We start from the raw sequence: 21,689 nt of genomic DNA, 5'->3' as shown, positions 1-21,689 counted from the left end.
TACAATTGCAGTGTAGCATTAGAGCAATCTTAGATCTAAAATGGGGCAATCAAAGTTACAAAATGAAGTAATAAAGAGAGAAAGAGAGGCAGTGTGTAGAACCAGTACAGTAAATGGCTTCGTTAGGCTGAACTGCTTGGCTTTAAAAACTACCCACATGTTGAGTAACAGTGTTGTAAATTGATGAGGAAGATAAACTTTAATAATTCCCTTCTCATTTCACTGGATTTTTAATACAATAATTCAATAAGTATTGAAATGTCTACCTTTGATTCACCAACCTGTAGAACTTTTAAGGGCCCTCACGTACTTATACGTGAGGCCCTCTTGGTCTTATGCCCGCCGACTTTTTGATATTTTTCAGCATCATAAACTTAAATCCCTAACTTTATTTAAAACATTGTAAAGTTACAACACATGGTATTTTGCTTTCAAAGCAAACTGAAAATGTTCTGTTTGTGTAGAGTTGAACATAAAAAAGCAGGAGTCTATTTAGTCTGACGTACATAAACACCACTCTGTAGTTAAGTCCAGAGTAATATAAACTCTTCTCTTGGTTATAAAAAATATTTCTACCTTCTTGAGAAAGAAAAAATCACTGGCATCAAACACCTACTGACTAGCAGACAGGTTCCCCAGTGTTGCCGAGAAAATTGCACGTTGGATTTTGAGTTAGATATTTGGAGTCCTGCTCAGTCCACGGGAGAAGGCAATGGCACCCCACTCCAGTACTCTTGCCTGGAAAATCCCATGGACGGAGGAGCCTGGTAGGCTGCAGTCCATGGGGTCACTAAGAGTCGGACACGACTGAGCGACTTTCCTTTCACTTTTCACTTTCATGCATTGGAGAAGGAAATGGCAACCCACTCCAGTGTTCTTGCCTGGAGAATCCCAGGGACGGGGGAGCCTGTGGGCTGCCGTCTATGGGGTCGCACAGAGTCGGACACGACTGACGTGACTTAGCAGCAGCAGTAGCTCAGTCCACTGCTGGTTGTGGGAACCATTTACTCAGTTCTCAGGTAAATAAGAAGCAAGAATAACCCCGCTCCCTGCCGCCCTCCTGAGTTGTTAAAAGGTAAAAACAGAAGTGCACATGCTCTCGAAATAGCAAAGACTCCCAGAAATATAAGGTGGAGGTTTGTTTGTTCTCTTTACAATGTAAGATGTTTTAAAATGAAGGAACTGCAGGTCAGAGGAAAGCGATGCAGAACCCAGCTCACATTAGAATGTAGAGTGCATTCTCTCCCTCACTAGCACCTTCTCCACATCTGCCTCATTTCCCCATCATGGACTCAACCACTCCAAGTTGCTCTTGGCGGCAGCCACTGACAGGCGATTTCTACTCCGACACTGCAATGCCCTGTCTGTGCACTCACAGCTTGTATGGCACCATTCCCTTAGGTTCACGTTCACTTCTCCAGATGCTCTCAGGGGCAAATCATATTCTCTTCCTTCCTTGTCCTTCTGCCTGGCCAGCCCTTTGCTCTGTCCCACTTAAGTGGTCAGTTCTGGCCCCTCCTGCCACCTTCTCTAGTGAGCAGCTTTTAAACGCTGGCCTTTGTTGCTAGGCCCCGGTGCTCAGATGCTCCTAGGCTTTCAGTTGTGCTGAGTCACCAGGATCTTGACAGCAGCTCCTGGGCTTCCCTGGTGGCTCAGAGGGTAAAGCATCTGCCTACAATGCGGGAGACCCGGGTTCGATCCCTGGGTTGGGAAGATCGCCTGGAGAAGGCAATGGCAACCCACTCCAGTACTCTTGCCTGGAAAATCCCATGGACTGAGAAGCCTGGTAGGCTACAGTCCATGGGGTCCCAAAGGGTCGGACACGACTGAGCGACTTCACTTTCACTTTCTATTGTTGAAAACACAGCATGTCACGATCACAGGTCATGGAAAAGGGTGTGATGGTTGTTTCTGCTGTATGTATAGACTCCACATTGAGAAAGCATTTGTAAAGCGTTCTTTGCCCGGGGCCTTGCCTGGGCCCAGGCATGCGGAGAGACCCGCCCCTGTCACCAAGGAGGAACAGAACTCGGTTCTCCTCCCGGCTCAGGCAGCTTCTTCCCACTGATTCTAAAGTCTATTGAAACAGAACTCGAAGGAGCCACTGCACTCCAGGGGTTGCCTTCTTCAGTCCCCAGCCACAGTGAGCTGGGGAGGAGACACAGACCACAGGCAGCATCCAAGGCCAAAAGCCCAGGGCTTTCCCATGCCAGAGACCCGAGGACTCTCTCAGGGACAGCAGGCCAGGGTTCCCCGCGTGTACAGTCCCATTCTGGGCCTGTGAACTTCGAGGGACACCTGGGCATGATGACAGGTGGGCAGTTTCCAACCCACCCAGATCTGCTCAATATTCTCAAAGGCTCCACAAGCAGGGTTTAGGGCTCCCAACACACTTGCCCTCAGAGATGATCCAGAGGACGTCACTGCCCCCAGGCCTCTGCTCCCTGGGCCCCTGCTCACTCTGCTTCCGCCTTGAGGGACTGAGCTTCACTTTAAGAACTTCTCTGCATTCCCATGAAGCCCAGCACAGCTATCACCGCGCATCCTGCCTGCACCGTGACCGACTCTGAGGCAGTCTTCCCTGCCACTCTGCGGACGCTGTGGAGGGCAGGATCAGGTCTGGGCATCCTGTCTGTGTCTCCACAGTTCACAGCACAAAGAAGATGCTCTCAGACGTGCAGCTTTTGAACTGTGGACAAGTACAACAGAGGTCCTGGGACTTCCCTCCTCCTGCACACCCAACCCCCGGGCCGTCCCGCACCCAGCTGACAGGTCAGTCTGCCCACGACTGATTTATTTACAGTTCCTCATGCAGTCAAACTCCTTGTCCTAGAAGTCACAATGTGCTTACAATAAATTTTCCAGCATCTAGTTCTTAATATCACTCAAAATAATCCTGTGATGTCAGGAGACCCAGTGTCCCCATTAGCAGACACAGCACCCGCTTGTTCTGTTTATAGTTAACCATGCCCGTTTCCCTTCAGACATCCCCCGCTCCCGCAATCTGTGGTCCCAGTGAAGGGCACCCTACCTCCATCTCAGAGGGTGGGGCAGGGCTGGCTTGTGACCCAGAAGCAAGCCTGTGCTGACTGCGTTCCCCAGGACCTGTGGTTGTTCAGGATGGGCACCCCACCCAGTTCCTAGGCCAGAGGAGACTACCCAGTGATTTGGACTCACAGTGACTCCCAGCTGAGAGGGTGGCCAGGCTGGAGGTCGTACCATGTGAAGCTCCAGACTGAAGCCATTACAGGGAGGCAAAGAGGAGGGGTGGAAAGACAGCCAGGCTGCTGACAACTGAGTCCACCCATGACTGAAGCCACAGCCAGCCTCTGAACCTCTCAGGTTGTATAAAATCATACTTCTCCTTTTTGCTGAAAGCCAGTTGGGTTTGGGTTTTCTTCACGTGAGACCCCAACAGTGCTAACTGATAGCTCTCTGCAGGTGCTTCAGTCATGCTCGCCTCTGCATCTTGGCTTAAGGTGTTCACCAACCTGACATCACCCTCTCTCGCTTCCTGCCCACTCACATTTCTGTTTTCTAAGATTCGATCAAATCTCACCTTCTCCATCACACTTTTTTCTTTCTAAATTCCTCAGGCAAGTGTTGTCTTGACCAGACTTTGGACATTTACTACACCCAGGTCTTTTCTGTGCATCATTTCCAAATCCTATGCAAGCTCCTTCTTTGCATTTTCCAGACTGCCTAGCCAATTGTGGCACACATCGAAGGGTATATTAAATATCTCTTAGCTAATACAAAATTATGTTGTTTTAGATGATTATATACTTTCTGAATAACAACAAAACAGAACTCCAAGCAACTCTATAGTATAAAAGAATAAGAAGTTAAAGATATTGTGAGTCTTAATATTTAAGAATGCAGTTTATGTTTTAGATATGATCAAATGCTTACATCAGATAAAGTTAATAATCTCTGATACTCCTATTTATCCACTAAATAACCTTGGATCGTGGTCCAGTGTCTTATCACAATAAGCTCTGTCATATATGATCTCTTTGGAATTTTAATTGTGCCTATAAAATTAACTTTCCTCTAAAATCTGCGTTGCTCAAGTTTTTCAGCTAAGTTCTGTAGCCCCTACAGGTAGTTAAGGACAGATGAATTCTGCAAAGAAGAATAATACGCCAATACATAATTTTTAAGAGCAATGCTACAAAAATATTTATTATCCAATTGGTAATTTTCTCCCCAGAAAACATTCATAACTTTCCCTTTAAAGTGCTGCCTCATAGATTTAAATTCCAGGCTCTTTCAACCATTTCTGAAAGCCTGCTCTCCTCTTTCTCAATCACAAACATTTCCCAGATATCAAGCAAATAGGGTCTCTCCTCCCTAATGCCTGTCTTTATAAGGTAAGGTTGTCCCCAGCCTTGATGTTCCATTAAAACTTAAGACTTTCTAACGGATTTGTTATTTCATGAGTTTATTTTGCTCACAGTTTGCAGCTCATACAATAGACATGGATGGACTTGCTGTGGAATTCCCAAGTGTTTCCTCAGTAAGTTATCACTTCATTAAACGCTCGTAAGAAAATCTGAAGCCTGCATTATCACATTTTGGTGCTAATTATTACAGGTTAGAGGTGAGCAAGCAATCTCTTGAGATGCTGGAGCTGGCCAGTAGTAACCACAAAGGAAGCTCTGATCTAGCTATTTTACACACGTACCCAATGATGACAGCTGTGGTGCGCGGGGCTACAGCCAGCTAACAGCGGACTGGGGGATCCTGATAAACAGAACCAACAACGGACCAAAGGACCATATCATTTATATGGAGCCACAAATACACTCGTGTTCTACACAGAAGAGACTCTCCACGCTCCTACCTCAGACTGCAAGCCCTTGCTGATCAGGGTGTCCTGAGGAGCTGCTGCATGAAATGTGAAACCCGAGGAATGGTAAAATCATGCCGGTTACCTCAGCAGCTCATGGGCAGACGCACATAGCAGTTGGAGCTCGTAAAGAAATTCAGACTGACCATGTTTTGGTGCATGCCGTAACACCAGGCATGCGAATGAGAGACAGTGCTTGAATAAGACCAAGGAAATGTATCCCAACAACAGATTCACCGAATGAGTTTGGCCAATGGCGGCTTCTGTTCACAGTAAAACTAGACAGTACTCAGATTTTTGAAATCCTTCTTTCTGATCTCGAATTTGGAAAGCAGCATGAACACCTAGGCTGTACCCACCTGGCCTATGTTATGGGAAAAATACAGCATGGGGGGGGGGGCGGAAGGTCAGAAATGAAGTGAGAGCAGGAGACGGGGCGTGACTTTGTTTTTGCCAGGTTGAGTCACCCACATCTGTGCAATGCTTGCCTTGCCTGGTAGCTGTAGCCTAAGCCCCTTGGTAGCAGCAGCAGGGGGAAGTGGGGAGAGCCGGCCTTCTGTCCTGCCTCAGCTGATTATGTGACCCTGGGCACGTTTCCTAACCACCACGTCGGTTGAGCTATTTCGCAGTGCAGAGAATGATGGGAGGTACTACAGTGCCTCACCCCCAGGGGAATTCCCACCTATGAAATGCCATGAATATGCTTAATATCACCATCAATCTACTAGAACGGGTTCTGTTTTTCTCTCAGTAAACAACAGGCCTTCTGTCTGTGGATCAAAAATATTTGTCATGCAGGACCTGCAAGAGATACACCTCATTTAAGTTTGGAGGCGATGCTTTCTGATGTGGCAGTAATTATTGGATCTAAGTAACTGCATTTTTCAGAGGCAAGCAGTGACTGTTTCTCCTTTTTTACATTTCTAAATTTATTGCTAGCCATCACAAACAGTCTTCATTTCATTAATAAAAGAACATTATCGTGCATGTTGCGTTTGAGCCCATCCATTATTCATACCACCTAGGAGAGTGAGCCGGGGATGCAGCTGTTAGGGCATTAATCTCAGGAACCCTCTCCTTCGCTCGCCCTTACTCTGTGGGGACTGAGTTACGATTCGCTTGCCACTTTGGAAATGTTTTGCTTGCTAGTAAAATTAAGCTGACACCTCAATTGATATATCACCCTACTCATTTCTCTTTTTTTTGGTTCGCAGCCATACTTATTATGGTTTTATTTTGTTTTGCTTTAATACCCTTTTGGGGTCTCGCCAGGAGTTGTACAGTATCTGGACTAAGACATGGTATTTCCCTAAAGTGAAGGCGACAAAGGGGGACTTCATGGAATGAAACTATTGGCCTTTGAAGCTCTTTCCTAGGCTCCAGTCTCTTAACTGGGATTTCTCATGTCCCGGGGTAGGGGTGCCCCAGGTTTCTCTACTACTTCATAAACGTAGGCTCCTCCCGCTGATCTGGTTCTTAACAGAATCTTGTCCAGCTCTGCAGAAGGTTTCTAGTGGCCTCCTATCAGAAGGTTAAAATGATAGCCCCTTGCTGAGCTCAGGCTTCTAGAGGGTGAATTCATACGCTTCCTCTGCTCTATGACGCCTGACTGTCTCACAGCAGAAGTTAAGCAGGGCTGCCATGTTGTTTTTTCCTTCATCAGGCTAATAAACAAAAGGACAACTGCAGGCATAGTTTATCTTAAGAAAATCTATGGAAATTTAGAACTTACTAAGCAAGTGGGTTAAGGGGTGACTCCTTTTATTAGAGTTTTTTGTTTGTTTTAGCTGTGCCAAAACCTTACTCCTGGGTCAATGCAGTTGTGGAGCATTTCATATGTGATTTGATTGTTTAGGCTCTCAGATACCCCAAACTCTTAAAAAACACATTTATCCTCAAAAATCAAGGTTTCTCCATTAATGGTCCCCTCCTTGGAAAATTCAATCATTTATTTATTAGCAAATTTTTATTGAGGCACATACTCTGTGCCAGGCATTCTATTCCACCAGGTGGTGGTTATATAGTTTTTAACAAGCCCACCAGGTGGTATCTTTTCCTACTAGAATAGGAGATGAAAATTTCTTTCTGGAAAGGGTGAATAATTAATACTTCAGGTTTTGCAGGCTATATAGTTCTCTGACACAACTACTCTATTCTGCCCTTGTAGAGTGGAAGTGGCCATAGGTTGGTTATGAGTGAATGGATGTGTTCCAATCCATTCCAATGTGTTCTAATCTGTGTTCCAATAAAACTTTTATTTACAAAAACAGGCAGTGCCCATTGGCTATAACATGGCGATCTCTGCCCTAGAAGATAACTTTTTAATTAAACATATACTTCATCAGGATTTGGGGCTATAGACTACTTAAAGTAAAATTTAATGCCCCTCAATTCATGAATAATCTAACATACAGCTTATTCAACAGTTTGTTCCAATCACAGCATCAAAAAAGGTCATGGTTCTACTTTAATAATAAATGCTTTGCTCTGGAGAGAGATGAGTTTTCTCAGGAAAATCTCTCTCTCTCGTGTGGAATGGATGGTTTTCTCTTGGAGCAGTCTTTTCCAGACTCTTCTTTTGGGCTGAGTCTGTGAAGGCACTTTTGTACATTTAATTCTTGCCACAGATTTGGAAGGTTGATAACACCCATCTCATTTTTATAGGCAGGGAAACTGAAAATCAGAGAAGGAACACATGCCTTGCCTGAGGTCACAACACGAGGAAGTAGGACAGGCTGGATCCAAAACAGGGCTTCTCAACACCAAGGCCACAGGCTCTCCATGCACAGAGCTGCCCATCTTTAATCAAGCTTGATTCATCTCGATTTTCAAGGCTTTTTAGTTTCTAGAAGTGTCATGTGTTTGACATGTATTTGAGAATTGTCTGACTTCAGCATATGGATATTTTGCACTCAATAAAATAACAGTGTGTCAATACTTTCAATTAAGTTCTTTATGATCATTCTTTCCTACATGTTTATACCCCATAAAACCTACATTCTATCAGTGAACATCACTGGCGCACATGTGGAGTCAAAATATTCAGGAACAACTACATAGAAAAGAATGTATATGTCTTTTTAAATCATAAAGAGGGAAAGAGGTGCTGAGGCAAGATTAAAATAAGTGCAATACCACAAAATTTCCCATCAATACCAAATTACCAAGACTTTCAGGAAAACATGTAAAATTTCACTCCAGTTTATACACAATCAGTAAGTCTTGGAATGCCATGCAAACTTCTCTTTTCTAATATAAAATACATTAAGCTTTAAAAGGATTATATATATATATATATATATATATATATATATGGATCCTCTTTTAAAGGGGCCCTGAAAATAAAATGAAAGAAAATAAAATCTCAGATAGTGAGCAACCTGTTTGACTTGGTAAAATAATACAGATGTCTCACTAGTTCTGTGTTTCTCTTAATGACCATTTGTGGAACTATCAATAGAAGACAAAGTACTGTTGCTCAGCTTTTGAACCTAATAACTCACTTTTTAGTATCATGGGACAGGTGTAGAACCAGACCTCATACTTTCTCTATACTTTTCTCTGTCATCACAGAGACAGAGTGGTTTCGAAGTTTAAATCTGTGCCTTTTCTGTGTGTTAAACTTTCTGTTACTAAGGGAGACCCAGGCCAGGGTCGGGGAGAGTGGTTAATCCTTTGCTAGAACTAAGACCCCCGCCCTTCCTTCCTACAGCACTTCTGACACTCTTTGGGGGCTGGGTACTTTTCTCAAGGGCAGAGCAAGGCCAAGCCAACTTTCGCAACCTATTGCAACCTCTCAGGTGCCTTTGGAAGCGTCTGTCTCCAACGCGGGAGACCCGGGTTCAATACCTGGGTCGGGAAGATCCCCTGGAGAAGGAAATGGTAACCCACTCCAGTATTCTTGCCTGGAGAATCCCATGGACGGAGAAGCCTGGTAGGCTACACTCCACAGGGTCACAAAGAGTCGGACACCACTGAGCAACTCCACTTACTTACTTACTTCACCCTGTGAGGAGTTCCTCTCTGGCTTTCGTGGGAACCGATCTTTCAAACCTACACTGAGCAAGATGCCTTTAACTGACCCATTCCTTTTAGCAGCAGAGCATGGCAGCATTGAATAGGCTTACAAGGGCTGCGTGGCTGCCGCAGCTCTGCCTCGTTACTCACTGTTGTAGGACGGCGCTCGAATCCAGGGTGCACACGAGTCAGGTCAGGGCTGGAACTCCAGCCCCCTACTGTCCTAGCTCTACTCCGCGTCTTATCTTATGTGGCGTTCTTAGCGTGTGTCTTGCTTTGCTACTTGTTTCGTTCAGTTGGTTTCTGGCTCTTGCCCCGTTCTGTGTGCAGAAGATGCAGGAATTCTTCTTCATGTGCTGCTGGGCACAGCACCTGCCAGGGGGCAGCTTCCCCCGAAAAGCAGGCATGGGGATGACTGCTTCCCCTTTGGATAAGGTTGCATTTTCAGGCAGGGAAAAATGGAACAGAATATCAGTGTTTTCCAGGGCCTTTGGAGTCCCTCCATGAGAGGGTGGAATGGCTCAGGCAGCCCATTCCTGGGATAGGGTCACCCCGAGGCTCTGGGGGACAGGAGTAAGGTATCCTGGAAAGAGAAGCCTTGCAGGATGCGGCTCCATTGGCCACAGCCTGGAAGCATCTCTGTGCTCAAAGCAGGCGACCGAATGAGAGGAGGAGGAACAAGCCCCCGTCCCTCATTTCTCCACCATCAGCAATAAGCCTCCTAAGAGGGACACTGCCAATGCTGGGCGCCCTAAGAGATGCTCGCTCAGCCTCTGCCCCGTGAGCTGCTTTACCAAATGCAAGCCCGTCTCCGGGTGTTCTGCTCAGAGCAGTGAAAACAGCCAGGAGCACTTGTAAACACAACAATTGGGAGCGGGGACATTCCGCCCGCAATGATTGTTTATGTTGCGAGTTGGCTGCCACTGTGGTTAGACAAATGCTCCCACTTCCGTGGAGATAAAAGGCAAGCATTTGCAATCAGTGAGGGGAGTGTGTTCGTTCTGGGGCTAAATGGCATTATAAAACTTCCTAATTAAGCATATACGCAGATGAGTTTTTAGCATCATTTCTCCAATTTAGCTTTACATACTGGGTGTGCTGTTTAGTACAGCATTAACTATAAACATTGTTGTTACTGCCCCCAGCTGGAAAACAGAGCAGTTTATGTGTGGAAGGAAAAAGAGATTATCTCCCATCTGCTCCTGCCCATTATTCAGGGATGTGTCATTTTGTCTGCTGATGGGAACCACTGCTAGGATTTCATTTAAATGGCCTTTTCTATCCTTGGCTACATCTATTAATTATTGTGTTTATTTGGGGTTTTGCACCCACCCTTCAAGCCCACAAATTTAGTAATATAATTATTTGGAGATTTTTTTTGAAATTATATATATTGTCATTTGTGTTATGCAAATAGGCACAACTGTAATTAGACACATTTGATACCTATCTTTAATTGTATATCTTTATACTCATATATGTTTGGTTAATATCCCTGAGGTTAGGAGACACACAATTAAAAAAAAGGTGGCGCATGATTCGGTTTATATAAAGAACAAAACCAGGCAAAACTAATTAATGTGGACAGACTCCAGGTCAGAGCTTGCCCTCGGGGCTGCGTGACCCTCCTGGAAGAGCCCTGGGGGCAGGGGTCCTCTGGGGGTGCTAGAGATGCTCTGTGCCTCATCTCGGGGCTGCTTGCTGTTTGTGAAAATACACTGAGATGTGCACTCGAGTGCACTTTTCAGAATGTATATTACATTTAAGGAAAAAGTAAAAATCTGGATGCATCATCTTCCATGTAAAAAGAGTCTACACAAATGACTGAGTCATCCCCCCATCAAAAAAGAAAAAAAAAAGGTTAAACATAAAACAAAGTTCTTTCTGTGTCTATAATGCTGTTTACTTAGGTAAATAAAAAGGTAGGACTGTAACTCCTGCGTGTACATCCGTCCAGAAGATACAAATACCTTCTGTGTAAAACTGACTTCAAGATACTTCTTGAAATTTGAGTATTTTCTTGTTTTCAGCAGGCTTAGAAATGGCCACAATCTTAGACAGTTAGATAGTTTGTCAAAGATTAGCTGTGTCTGCTTCTCTAAGGGCTTTGATCCTACTGTCTAATTATAGAAAAAATTAAGAGCAATAATTGGAGGTTAAAATTATATATTATTATACATATTATTCTTATTTTTTAATGAGTTAGTCTATTCCTGGAAATAGTATAAGGCACCATCATTTGAGGGGAAATGCCAAACCCAGTAGAATTTTTCTTAGCTAATGCTAAAATGTGGAGCTTTACCTGGAGATCATTTCAGAAACATTAAGATGGAGGAGAAAAGTTGCCTAGGACTTCTCAGAGTTCATTTCTCAAATCATCAAAACTCATCCTGCCTGTGGATAACTTAAAGAGACACAAACAATGCCCTCTGAAGGAAATGCTATGGCAGTTGACCAGAATAGAAAACGATTGGATAGAATTCTTAACCCAGTTAAAAAAAAAAAATCGATACCTCCCATAGTCCCTTTTGCTTGAGCAGATAAGCCAGCTAAGTAATCTGACAGTTACAAAATACCGAAAAATAAATTCATGCAATAGCTAGTACATAGAGGGATTTCCAAGGGGAGAGAAGGAACAATAAAACAAACAAAATGAAACAAAAAGGTGGAGAATTTGAGAACACAAGCTTACCAACACACACAATGCATTCTATAGCTCACCGTGTTTAGAGGAGCTTCTACGACTAAGGTGTAAATGCATTGTTTCATCCATCTACTAAGGTCAAGGTCGGGCTTGATGATTTTAAAATGACAGTATATACTTCTATAGAATATATACTAAGGTACTATTTTTCTTCCATTTGTTAAGGGACAGAAGAACACTAGAAATCATTGATTTAATTAGCAGCATCAGGAAAATGCTTTGACATTAACACTAAATATACTGTCCTTTTAACTGTAAGGAAAACTGATACTGAGCATGTGCAATGGAAAGAAAGCTGGCAAATGTCAGTGTGAATAATGGGTGAAAAAAAGGAATGAGGGGGTGTGGCATCTCAATCAAGATTAAAATGAAACTGATAAAGCAGCATATGGACTGGATAACAAATCAAAAGCATGTTTATCCACTGAAGGAACTGGTTAATGGAGACTGCCAGCACGTTGCCATGGAAACACTGACTTGAGCTGCACCATCTCATACCTTATCCAATACATTCCTGGTTGTTGGTAGTAGTCCAAAGACCCTGATCTCTTGATGGTAAACCCGTGGTCCAGCTGAGCAGAGAGAAACGGGGGCAACTCAGTGGATCGACATTGTGCTAAAGGATTAAGACTCCAGAAGAAGCTGTTCTTCACTGACTATATATGTATATAGAAATAACGACGCTTCTTGTGCAGGGTGACTAGCTAATACCCTAAATCTATACATTGAAAATAAAAAGGCAAGAAAAGACACTAATCCCTCATGAGTACCTCAGAGGCCAATTTGTTAGAAAAGATCTAATTTGTCAAACAAGTTTTTGAATGCACATTTAATAATATCCTCTCAATTTCAAAAGACATAAACACCTCTTCATATTCTAGAGCAGTGTTAAATGCTTTACCATAAAATGTTGAAATCAGCTTTAGCCACCTAAGAGAAAGCAGATTGGAACATCCCCCCATCCCCGCCAAAAAAATCTTACCCCATCAAGCTTAAGTTTGAGGCCTTCATAAAAAAAATAAAAGATGAGAGGAATCAAGTTTTGAATCACAGCACTTTGGATTTCTCTCAGAGTTAATCTTCAAAAGCAAAGCTACTCTTAAAGAAATTACATTTCTAAACTAGATATAGTATAAAACAGTAAATTTTCTCTAAGAAATTATAGAAAATAAAATGAAAGTTTTCACTATTAAAAATGCACATGTACACGTAAGTGCTTATGACAAAAAGTACAATAAATAGAAGACAGGATAGGTTCTCAAAGTTGTTCCTCCTGGAATAAGATGTTAGCTTTCGGCTTCCTAGGAAGAAAAGATTCAGTCCCCCAAATTTGAGAAACAGTAATCATGCCTTACGCCCAACTCCCCGTTCTGCCCACGAGAGGAAGCAAACTGACCACTTTTCTTTCTGGAGAGGCTCATGAGTGCTTTCAAGTGTGGTACTGCCATGATGCTGAGGACAGTTTCTACCACAAAATTCACAAAGGCATTTCAGAAACATGCCAGGGCAGCCGTCATTTAAGCTAGAAACTGCTCAGAAGATTTGGTATTCTGATGACAAACTAGGCTATCCCAGTATTCAGAGAACAGCACTTTGAAATTTTGATCTTTAAAAAAAATGTACAAAAAAAATGTACAGTTTGTTTTATTTAGGAAAAAAAAAATCGAAGTACACTTGCTGTTAGGAAGATGAAGGCCTGCATTTCTGTTTCAGCTCAGGGATAGCTACTCAGTAACTGGCTCTCTATTGCCACCTACAGGCAAGGCGGCCCATGACACCACATTCGGAAATGGCTCCAGTGCAGGGGTCCCCGCCTTCAGAAGGAAGCTGCCCACGATCACAATTATTAGTACACTGATTAGTATGGATTTGTTCAATTAGACTGAAATTCTCTATTTGCATGAGCAAAATGCAAAATAAGAACTTGAAAGCATTAGGAAAATTACCGGTTAAAATAATAAACAGCATTAAATGAGGAAAAATAAATTGGAACTGACATCTGAGTCATCGGTTCTTCATCAAGCTGAGCAAATCTAATAACGCCTCCCTCCCCTCCCTCGGCTCTCAAGAAGTCCACCGTTAAAATGTCATCTCTAATTCCATTTTATGTCTATAAATTGCATTTTAATAACCTTTTGTTTCCCTTTCTCTGGTCTGTTCTGGGTTTCTTTGGTTTGGTTGTGTTTTAATCCCCCAACTACTGGGAAAGGTAGTGAGGCAGCGGGGAACAATGGAGACGGGGTGTTGCAGCTATGAGGAGAGCAGTGGGCTCCACCTAGTCACGCCATCTGACCTAAATGCCAGGCACCTCTCCTCCTCTGAGAAGGGCCCTGCGATCTCTGGGAGCCTCCAGTGGGTAATTACTCTCCCAGCTAACTCGAGGACCTTAACATAAAGTTATCATTTGTCCTCTCTTTGGTCTTAATCATGTAGGGGGTGGGAGGTAGAGAATAACAAAATGACAACACGAACAGAAAACATTAAGGTTCAGAACCATGAATGCATGTTAAACTACCCTCACGTCATAAATTATACCTGTGACCAGAGTCTGTTTGTTATGACAGTATGCTCTTTTTTCCTTTGTCACTCTGAGAAAGAAAAAGTGTCATGAACCCCTGTATGAGCAGATAGTGAGGTTTCTAACTAAGGGAAGAGAATTACCAGTTAAAGACCAATAATTTAATTGCTGATTTTCTGAAGAAAAAAAAAAAACAAGCCAATTGACACTCCATTCTAGACAGTATATATATTTTTGAATTTTAAAGGGTGCATATAATTTCCAAAAAACCAGTCTTATAATCGTGGCAGTTTAAAATAAAATACATTATTTGATAGCCTCTGGGAAAAGCATACATGCCCATGAGAAAAAAATTCTGTCTGAATGAAATCTATGCTGAAATCAGTTTCTTTTTCCCCTATACCTATCAAATAGAAATCATTACAGTGTAATTATTACAGAAATTTCTATCATGTGGGTGAATCAATAATTATATTTATTATTAAGTTTTCAAATGACCTTTATAGAACACATCATTTATGAAAGCTATTCCTTCTACCTCTCACTTACATTCTGCCTCACAGCAGAATGTCATTCCTTTGCAATTAAACTTTAGTTTGAGTTGGGATATTTTTAATGCCAGGGCTCCTTCATTGGGCGATGGTCCCCTGAGTCTAATTCTTTGCACTTTAAGAATGGGAACATGGGTATGGAGTATACATTAACTTATCCAGTGCCATTTTGAAAGCTAAGCACGAAGGCAGTCAAACTGGCTGGTTTCTAACTCCCATCCTGTACCTGGTGACCTACCCCAGGTTTTTATGGAGGGTGTGGACATTTATATGAGGGAGAAGCATTCTGGAGAAGATGCATAAATGCATCTATTATGGCCTGTGAGCTCCTCCTGAAATACTCTCTGAAATTTACAGCCATATTCTCTTTCATTTGAAATATTAATCATAGTGGTCAACATGTGAATTGTGCTTTAGAATTTGACAAGGCACTTTTTCAGTTATTTCTCTAAAAAGTCAATTATTTTGAACCTAAGTGGATGATTTTTTTCACAACTTTGTAGTGGATAAAGAGGTTAAATTAGCTTGCAACTAACACACAACTTAGCATCACACAGCCCATTCTACAATTTATAAGTTTATTACCAGTTGGTACAGTCTCCATGGAAACATGTTAGTAATGAACTGAGAAACTAATACTAAATTACATTCAAAATGGTCCAGTCATGATGTTAGAAAGAAATCAGTGGACTTTTAATCTTCAAATACTAACTGAAGGTTTTGGGGGAGATCTACTTAGATGAAGTTTTAATGAACTCATATAGAATAGGTTTCAAAATTTATCCCTGTTTGATTAAAGTAGGATTTCCCCTCCCATCTGTGTTGTCTGTCCACTGGAGAATTGCCCTAAAATTCCTGCTCTCAGTCATTATAAGATTCCCATAAGATTCCCAGAATACTGTGTACAAAGCATTCTTAAGCAACCAAGGCAAACTTAACCAAAGACTAATTAAAAATAAAAGGCCAGGAAAAACAAAAACAAACCCCAAAATGACAGGTGGGAAAAGCACCCTCTCTAGCGATTGTAAGCCCTCAGCAGGAGCAGAAAAGCAGTTCTTTTCATGGACAAGCGTGCTGGCAGTCCATTCCAAAAGGAAACTGTGGAAGCAAACATCTTGGAATAGACTTATGTCTTGAATGAATGATGAAAGCAGAGGATAGAATGTCTGGTTTCCCTGAGAAGCACCATGAGATTGTTACCTTCAAAAATTACTGACTGAATGTTAGCTGATAACAAAGAACACTGATGAAGACAGGAAGGACACTGTGCTTCTACACTGAATTTCCTTAGAAAGAACCAGAGAGCTAGGGCCAGAACAACAGCTTGAATATTAAATCCCCAGCAGTGCAGAGGAGAACCAGGAAAGAGTACGCATTCTACTTAGCGCTGTCAGTATGCTCGTGAGCCAGTGACTCAGTCATGTAACTCCCTGCTGAAAGGGTCCAATCAAAAATCATGATATGCAAACAGTCCAGGGAAGTGTACGCATGCCCTCGTGCCACCTGCAAATTCTGGAAGCTCCTCGCAAATATTCAGTAACCCAGATCTGAGACTGGTTGTATCTAATAGGTCATTCATGTATCTTTGTCTCTTTTCTGGAGTTCTGAAACAACCAAAGACAGAAAAGAGAGAGAAAGAAAAACACCGGTAGAAGTAGTTAAATATTCAGTATTGCTGACAAGAATGATGTGTACTTAGTAGCATAAATACTCTTAAAAATTTGACATAGTGCGTAAGTTGTTTGTTTGGAAAAGAAAAACAGCTCAAGTGATTTCACAATGAATATGCTGTTAAAATGTACACACTCAGGGGGAAAAAAAAGGAAATTATTAAAAACTCGAGTAATCTGGGACTTGAATATATTTACTCTGGAATATGACACCAGGAAGTATGAGGTTTCATTATTTCTCTGCCCAATTTAATCTTTGCCTAGAGCTGCTATCAAATTGCGCGTAGTGTATGTCTGCAGGTATGGAACAGAGGGAAAGGAAAAAAAAAAAGCCTTGTGCAGCCACATCAACAAAATGGTAAATATTAACAGACTCTCCACTTTGAAAACAGACATTTCTAAGGAGCAAGAAATCGTGATTTCTTTGGGTGTTCGCAGCAATTCAGTTTCACTGAAAATCTCAGTGGGTAAGCCTCCTGCCATGTTTTTGGCTTTCGTTTAAGTCTCGTACAAAGATCTATAGTGTTCCAGCCTCTCTCTGCCATGTCTCAGCTCCCCTTCCCTCCCAGGTCCTGGCAAAAGGACACCAGGAACTCTTTTTTTCTCAGAGCCCAGAAGTTTGCATTGGCACAGAGTCCAGTGTGGGGGCGGTTTTCTGCTTTAAAAAAATAAATCATGAAATTAATATACACTGCAAGGCACCCTGGAGGTGTTGGATAATGATGCAACTCCCACGGAAATGATCAGCAAAAGCACATCATATATATAAGCCCCAGACCTCCCCCGGTGCTTTCCATGGTCGAGCTGTCTAAAGAAATGACCCATTCTGCTGTCTCTGGGTGGAATCTCCTGAGTAATGCCTGTCTCTTAGGTGGATTGCTTTGAAAAAGTTATAGGTGGATATTTCAGATGCTTACTGCTATGACAGAAACTCCAGCTGCTGTGCTATTCGGTTTGGGGCCTGTGTTGAAATGCTTCTTTATCTTTCCCGCTACTGACAGCTGATGTTCATTTTCTGGGAGGCCGTCATCCTGGAGGAAAGAAATAAAAAAAAAAAAAAAAAAGGAGAAGAAAAAATATGAGATAAATGGGAAATGAGGCCAAGATATTCCAGTAACAGGCAGTGATCTTAAAATTCATAACATTTCAGGAAGAAACCAACCAGTGTCCCCTCATTAAACACTGTTGTTGGAAGTACTGCTCCAAGGGCTCCTTCATGTCCACATTTGCTCTGAAATTAATTTGCTGTGTCATTTCACCCTCTTACTTTGTCCCTAAATAAAATTTTTCTGTTTTTGGTTATTAGTAAAATTGATCCCAGTCATCACTCTAGAGACATATGTCAAAGAGCAAGTTAATCTGGGCAACCAAAAAAAAAAAAAATCTAAAAAACATTTTTTTTCCCCCTGTAACACAAGAGTTTTATCCTCTTAGCCCATAATTCTGTCCCGCAGCCAAGGGAAACTGATGGACCTGGGCTCAGGCAGGAACCCCTAAATAAACTCAGTCTGGTTCCACAGCCACTCGATCAGCCACTCTATAATCCCAGGCAGCTTTCCAGGGGGAAGGTTCCTCCTTAAGTTTTCTAATTGTGTGCGTTTATGTGTCTTATTTTTGGCTGTGCGGGTCTTCCCTGTTGCTCAGGCTTTTCCCTCGCTGCGGAGATTGGGGCCTACTCTCTAGCTGCGGCGCTCAGGCTTCTCACTGTGACGGGTTCTCCTGTTGCAGAGCAACGGGCTCTAGGGTGCTCGGGCTTCGGTGTTCCACGGCACGTGGGGTCTTCCCAGATCAGGGATTGAACTTGTGTCTCCTGCATTGGCAGGCGGATTCTTTACCACTGAGCCACCAGAGAAGCCCCCTTTCTTAAGTTTTTAATCCTTCTTGCTGCCCTCAATTCATCTGTTGTCATGACATACTCCACACTGGAGCTCACTCGAACTAAGGCTTCTGCTCTCTGCCGGAGCCATTTACAATGAAGACTGGACTGATTCCTCTCCTTTGCTAACTACTGTTGGAATAATAGGAACCAGGGTCAAAATTATGTGCCACCGTTTACTAGTGTGTGCCGAAGAGACTGCACGATCCTTGAAGACAAAAAGTATGTTTTGTGCACTATAGAATCCCCAGGTCTTAGCATGTACTTTGGCTCATAGTAGATGCTTAGTAAATATTTGTGGGATAAATGAATGAATATACAATTGTTGCTATCTATTTAAACCAAAATTCCTGGCAAGACTTCAGCATCATTCATCATTTTCCTTCCCTACTTCCTCTCCATAATTTTGCATGGAATTTCTTGACTCTACCCAGGAAAAATAAGTTTGCTGCTTTCCAAGCACAGCAAGCTTGCTCCCTGGTCCCTCCACATGGGATTTACTCCTTTTTTCAGCATTCAGCTATTTGTTTATTAAGCTAATAGTAAGTGCATGCCTGCAATGGGCCGGGCACTACAGTAAGTGATGGAGAAATAATAGTGACCAAAAACAGGCATGGGCTTTGCTCTCATGGACCCTGTGGTCCTTCTCTTTCTTCAAAATTTGGGTCCTAATCACCTGTTCCAAAACATTTCCCATCTGTTAAGCACCATTCATTACAACAGTTCTTCCATAAACTCCTAATGCTTTTTCATTATATATATTTGCACTATTTAGATTCCCTTTGGTGTTGGGTGACCTTGTTTGTGTGTCTCTGAGTGTGTGTATATACACACAGATAAGTTTATGTATAACTGAGTCTTTGACCTCTTGTACCGCATCTTTCATGTTTTCTGTAATCTTCAGTGCAAATCTTGCCTCAGTGCCCTGCACACAGTGGGTGCTCAATTTATGCTCTTCTGCTGCTGCTTTATTAATGGCTAGGAGAAGGAACACTTATCCTGCTTATTAAGTCACATCTGAAACCAAATCTAGATGAAGGGGGCTTTCCTGTGATGCAGGGTGAATTCAAAAATTTTTTAAAATTCTGTATTGTGGAAAGAGATATGTAGTGGAAGGTAGACTGGAGTAAAGGTAGGATGATACCTGAATGGCAACAGTGTCGTGAGCAGTACCTACTCTGTGCAGGGCTGTGCTGGGGATGGTCAGGTGGGGAAAAGATAGCACTGCCATCTGCCAGACCCTCCCGGGCTAACTGGGAGACAGAGGTCACACATCGCGTCAGACAGTAAAACAGGCCAAGAAGGTAAGAAGAGAGCTACTAGCAGGCAGTGTAGCCACGTGGCTCAGCGAGAAGCACCAAAGGAGTTTCAGGGAGAGAGGATGAGCTTTCAGTGAGCACCGACTTCACAAGGAATCCAGGACCCCACTAGGTTCCTGCTGGTAGGAGTGTCCTGACAGGTGTGTGTGCGGCGGGGCGATGTTGGTGCAGAGATGGGCCTGAGTGGGAAGCCACAAGGCATGTTTGCCAAACAATTAGTCAACCATCCTCCCTCTAGTTAAGAGTTTCCGTGGAAGAGAGACAGCGAGAAAGTTGGAAGAGCAGGGGAGGACTGGCCAAGGGTGAGGCCCAGAAGATCTGGAGTTGGAAGCCTTGGTCTCAGTGGGAGTAAAGCAGTGCTCTTTAAGAGGGGCCCAAGTGCAGGATGCGTGAAGGACCACCCTCCCTTTATTCACTTCCCAACTCGACAAGTGAAAGAGAAGCTGGAGGACAATCCCAGAGAACTAGGATTAGAGGGTCTAGAGTTTTAAACACAAGAGCAAACTCAGTGATGCATGGAAAACAGTTTTTCTTTTTTGGTTAACGGAACAATAGCCTTGGAATCTAAGTTAAAATCTGAGAAGAATTTAAACGTTTGACGAGATGAAATGATGTGTCCTTACTGAAAGTCTTACAAGTGTCTTATCTCTGGTGTAATCTGAGGTTCTGCCTGAAGGGAAAGAGGAAGCAAGACAGAGTGGTGCCTCACTGGGTGTCACTTCCCAAATTATATGGGTGCTGCTGCTGCTGCTAAGTCGCTTCAGTCGTGTCCAACTCTGTGCGAACCCATAGACGGCAGCCCACCAGGCTTCCCCGTCCCTGGGATTCTCCAGGCAAGAACACTGGAGTGGGTTGCCATTTCCTTCTCCAGTGCATGAAAGTGAAAAGTGGAAGTGAAGTCGCTCAGTCGTGTCCAACCCTTAGTGACCCCATGGATTGCAGCCTACCAGGCTCCTCTGTCCATGGGAGTTTCCAGGCAAGAATACTGGAGTGGATTGCCATTGCCTTTTTAAGATTTTTTTAAATGTGGATCATCTTTAAAATCTTTATTGAATTTGGTTACAGTATTGCATCTGTTTTACGTTTTGGGTTTTTGGCCCAAGACATGTGAGATCTTAGCTCCCCAACCAGGGATTGAACCCACAACCCCTACATTGGAAGGTGAAGTCTCAACCACTGGACCACCAGGGAAGTCCCTCCAGTCGTCTCTTAATAGAGATCCAGGCTATGTAAAGCAATGCCATTTGTATGAGCTTCAGATGATAAAATGAGCTTCTCTGGTAGCTCAGCTGGTAAGGAATCCTCCTGCAATGCAGGAGACCCTGATTTGAAGCCTAGGTTGGGAAGATCCCCTGGAGAAGAGATAGGCTACCCACTCCAGTATTCTTGGGCTTCCCTGGTGGCTCAGACAACAAAGAATCTGCCTGCAATGCGGGAGACCTGGGTTTGATCCCTGAGTTGGGAAGATCCCCTGGAGGAGGGCATGGCAACCCACTCCAGTATTCTTGCCAGGAGAATCCCCATGGACAGAGAAGCCTGGCGGGCTATAGTCCATGGGGGTGCAAAGAGTTGGACACAACTGAGGGACTAAGCACAGCACTAGATTATAAAACAGTAAGGAGAGAAAGGGGTAAGGAGGGGAGCAGAGTTAAAAGAGAAAGGCAGGAAGATGACAAGAGATAACCATTACATGGCCCCGTGCTAACTCTTTACATCTGGGATCTGCTTGGTCCCCAGCTTACCTTCTACACTGTGCACTGTTAGTCCCATTTTGAAGACGAGCAAACTGAGGCTCTGAAAGGTTAAAATTTTGCTCAAGGTCACAGGGCTAGAAACTGGATAACTCAAGTCTGACCCAGGTTGGAACTCTGTCATCTTCCCACCACACTGAGTTGCATTGTCAAGGGCATTCAAGGGCATCCAGGGTGTTAGCTCCAGACAGAGGTCCAGAGTTGTTAAATGGAAGGCTCAGTGAGTCAGCTTTTCCATGATGAAAGCAGTCGGAAGGTAAGGAGGATTGAATCAGGGGCTGAAGACACCAGAGGCCATGTGGACAGGGCTCAGTGGAGGTTGAGAACAATTTGGATGGAGGTCAGTAAACAGGATGCTGAGCACTTCCCAGGGCCCAGAGGAATGTAGTTAGAAACTCGAAACTTCTATGTCTAGGGACACTGGGCATCCA

At 43.3% G+C, this 21,689-nt stretch overlaps 1 protein-coding gene across 4 annotated transcripts in view; it reads right to left on the bottom strand.

Moving 5' to 3' along the window:
• Nucleotides 1-21,689, bottom strand: part of DCLK1 (doublecortin like kinase 1) — a 354,905-nt gene that overhangs the window by 7,317 nt on the left and 325,899 nt on the right. For 3 of the 4 annotated variants that reach the window (XM_027557410.1, XM_027557409.1, XM_027557411.1), the window contains one exon: nucleotides 17,230-17,343. In XM_027557410.1, coding sequence (XP_027413211.1) covers nucleotides 17,230-17,343 — 114 coding nt within the window. Of the gene's footprint in view, nucleotides 1-12,071; nucleotides 12,146-17,229; nucleotides 17,344-21,689 lie in introns of all 4 variants that reach the window. The other variant, XM_027557408.1, reaches the window with a different exon arrangement.

This window comes from Bos indicus x Bos taurus, chromosome 12 (genome assembly GCF_003369695.1).
Source record: "Bos indicus x Bos taurus breed Angus x Brahman F1 hybrid chromosome 12, Bos_hybrid_MaternalHap_v2.0, whole genome shotgun sequence".
NCBI classification, from domain to species: Eukaryota; Metazoa; Chordata; class Mammalia; order Artiodactyla; family Bovidae; genus Bos; species Bos indicus x Bos taurus.
Note: the sequence above shows the minus strand (reverse complement) of the source record. Positions and strands in the feature narration are given on the sequence as shown.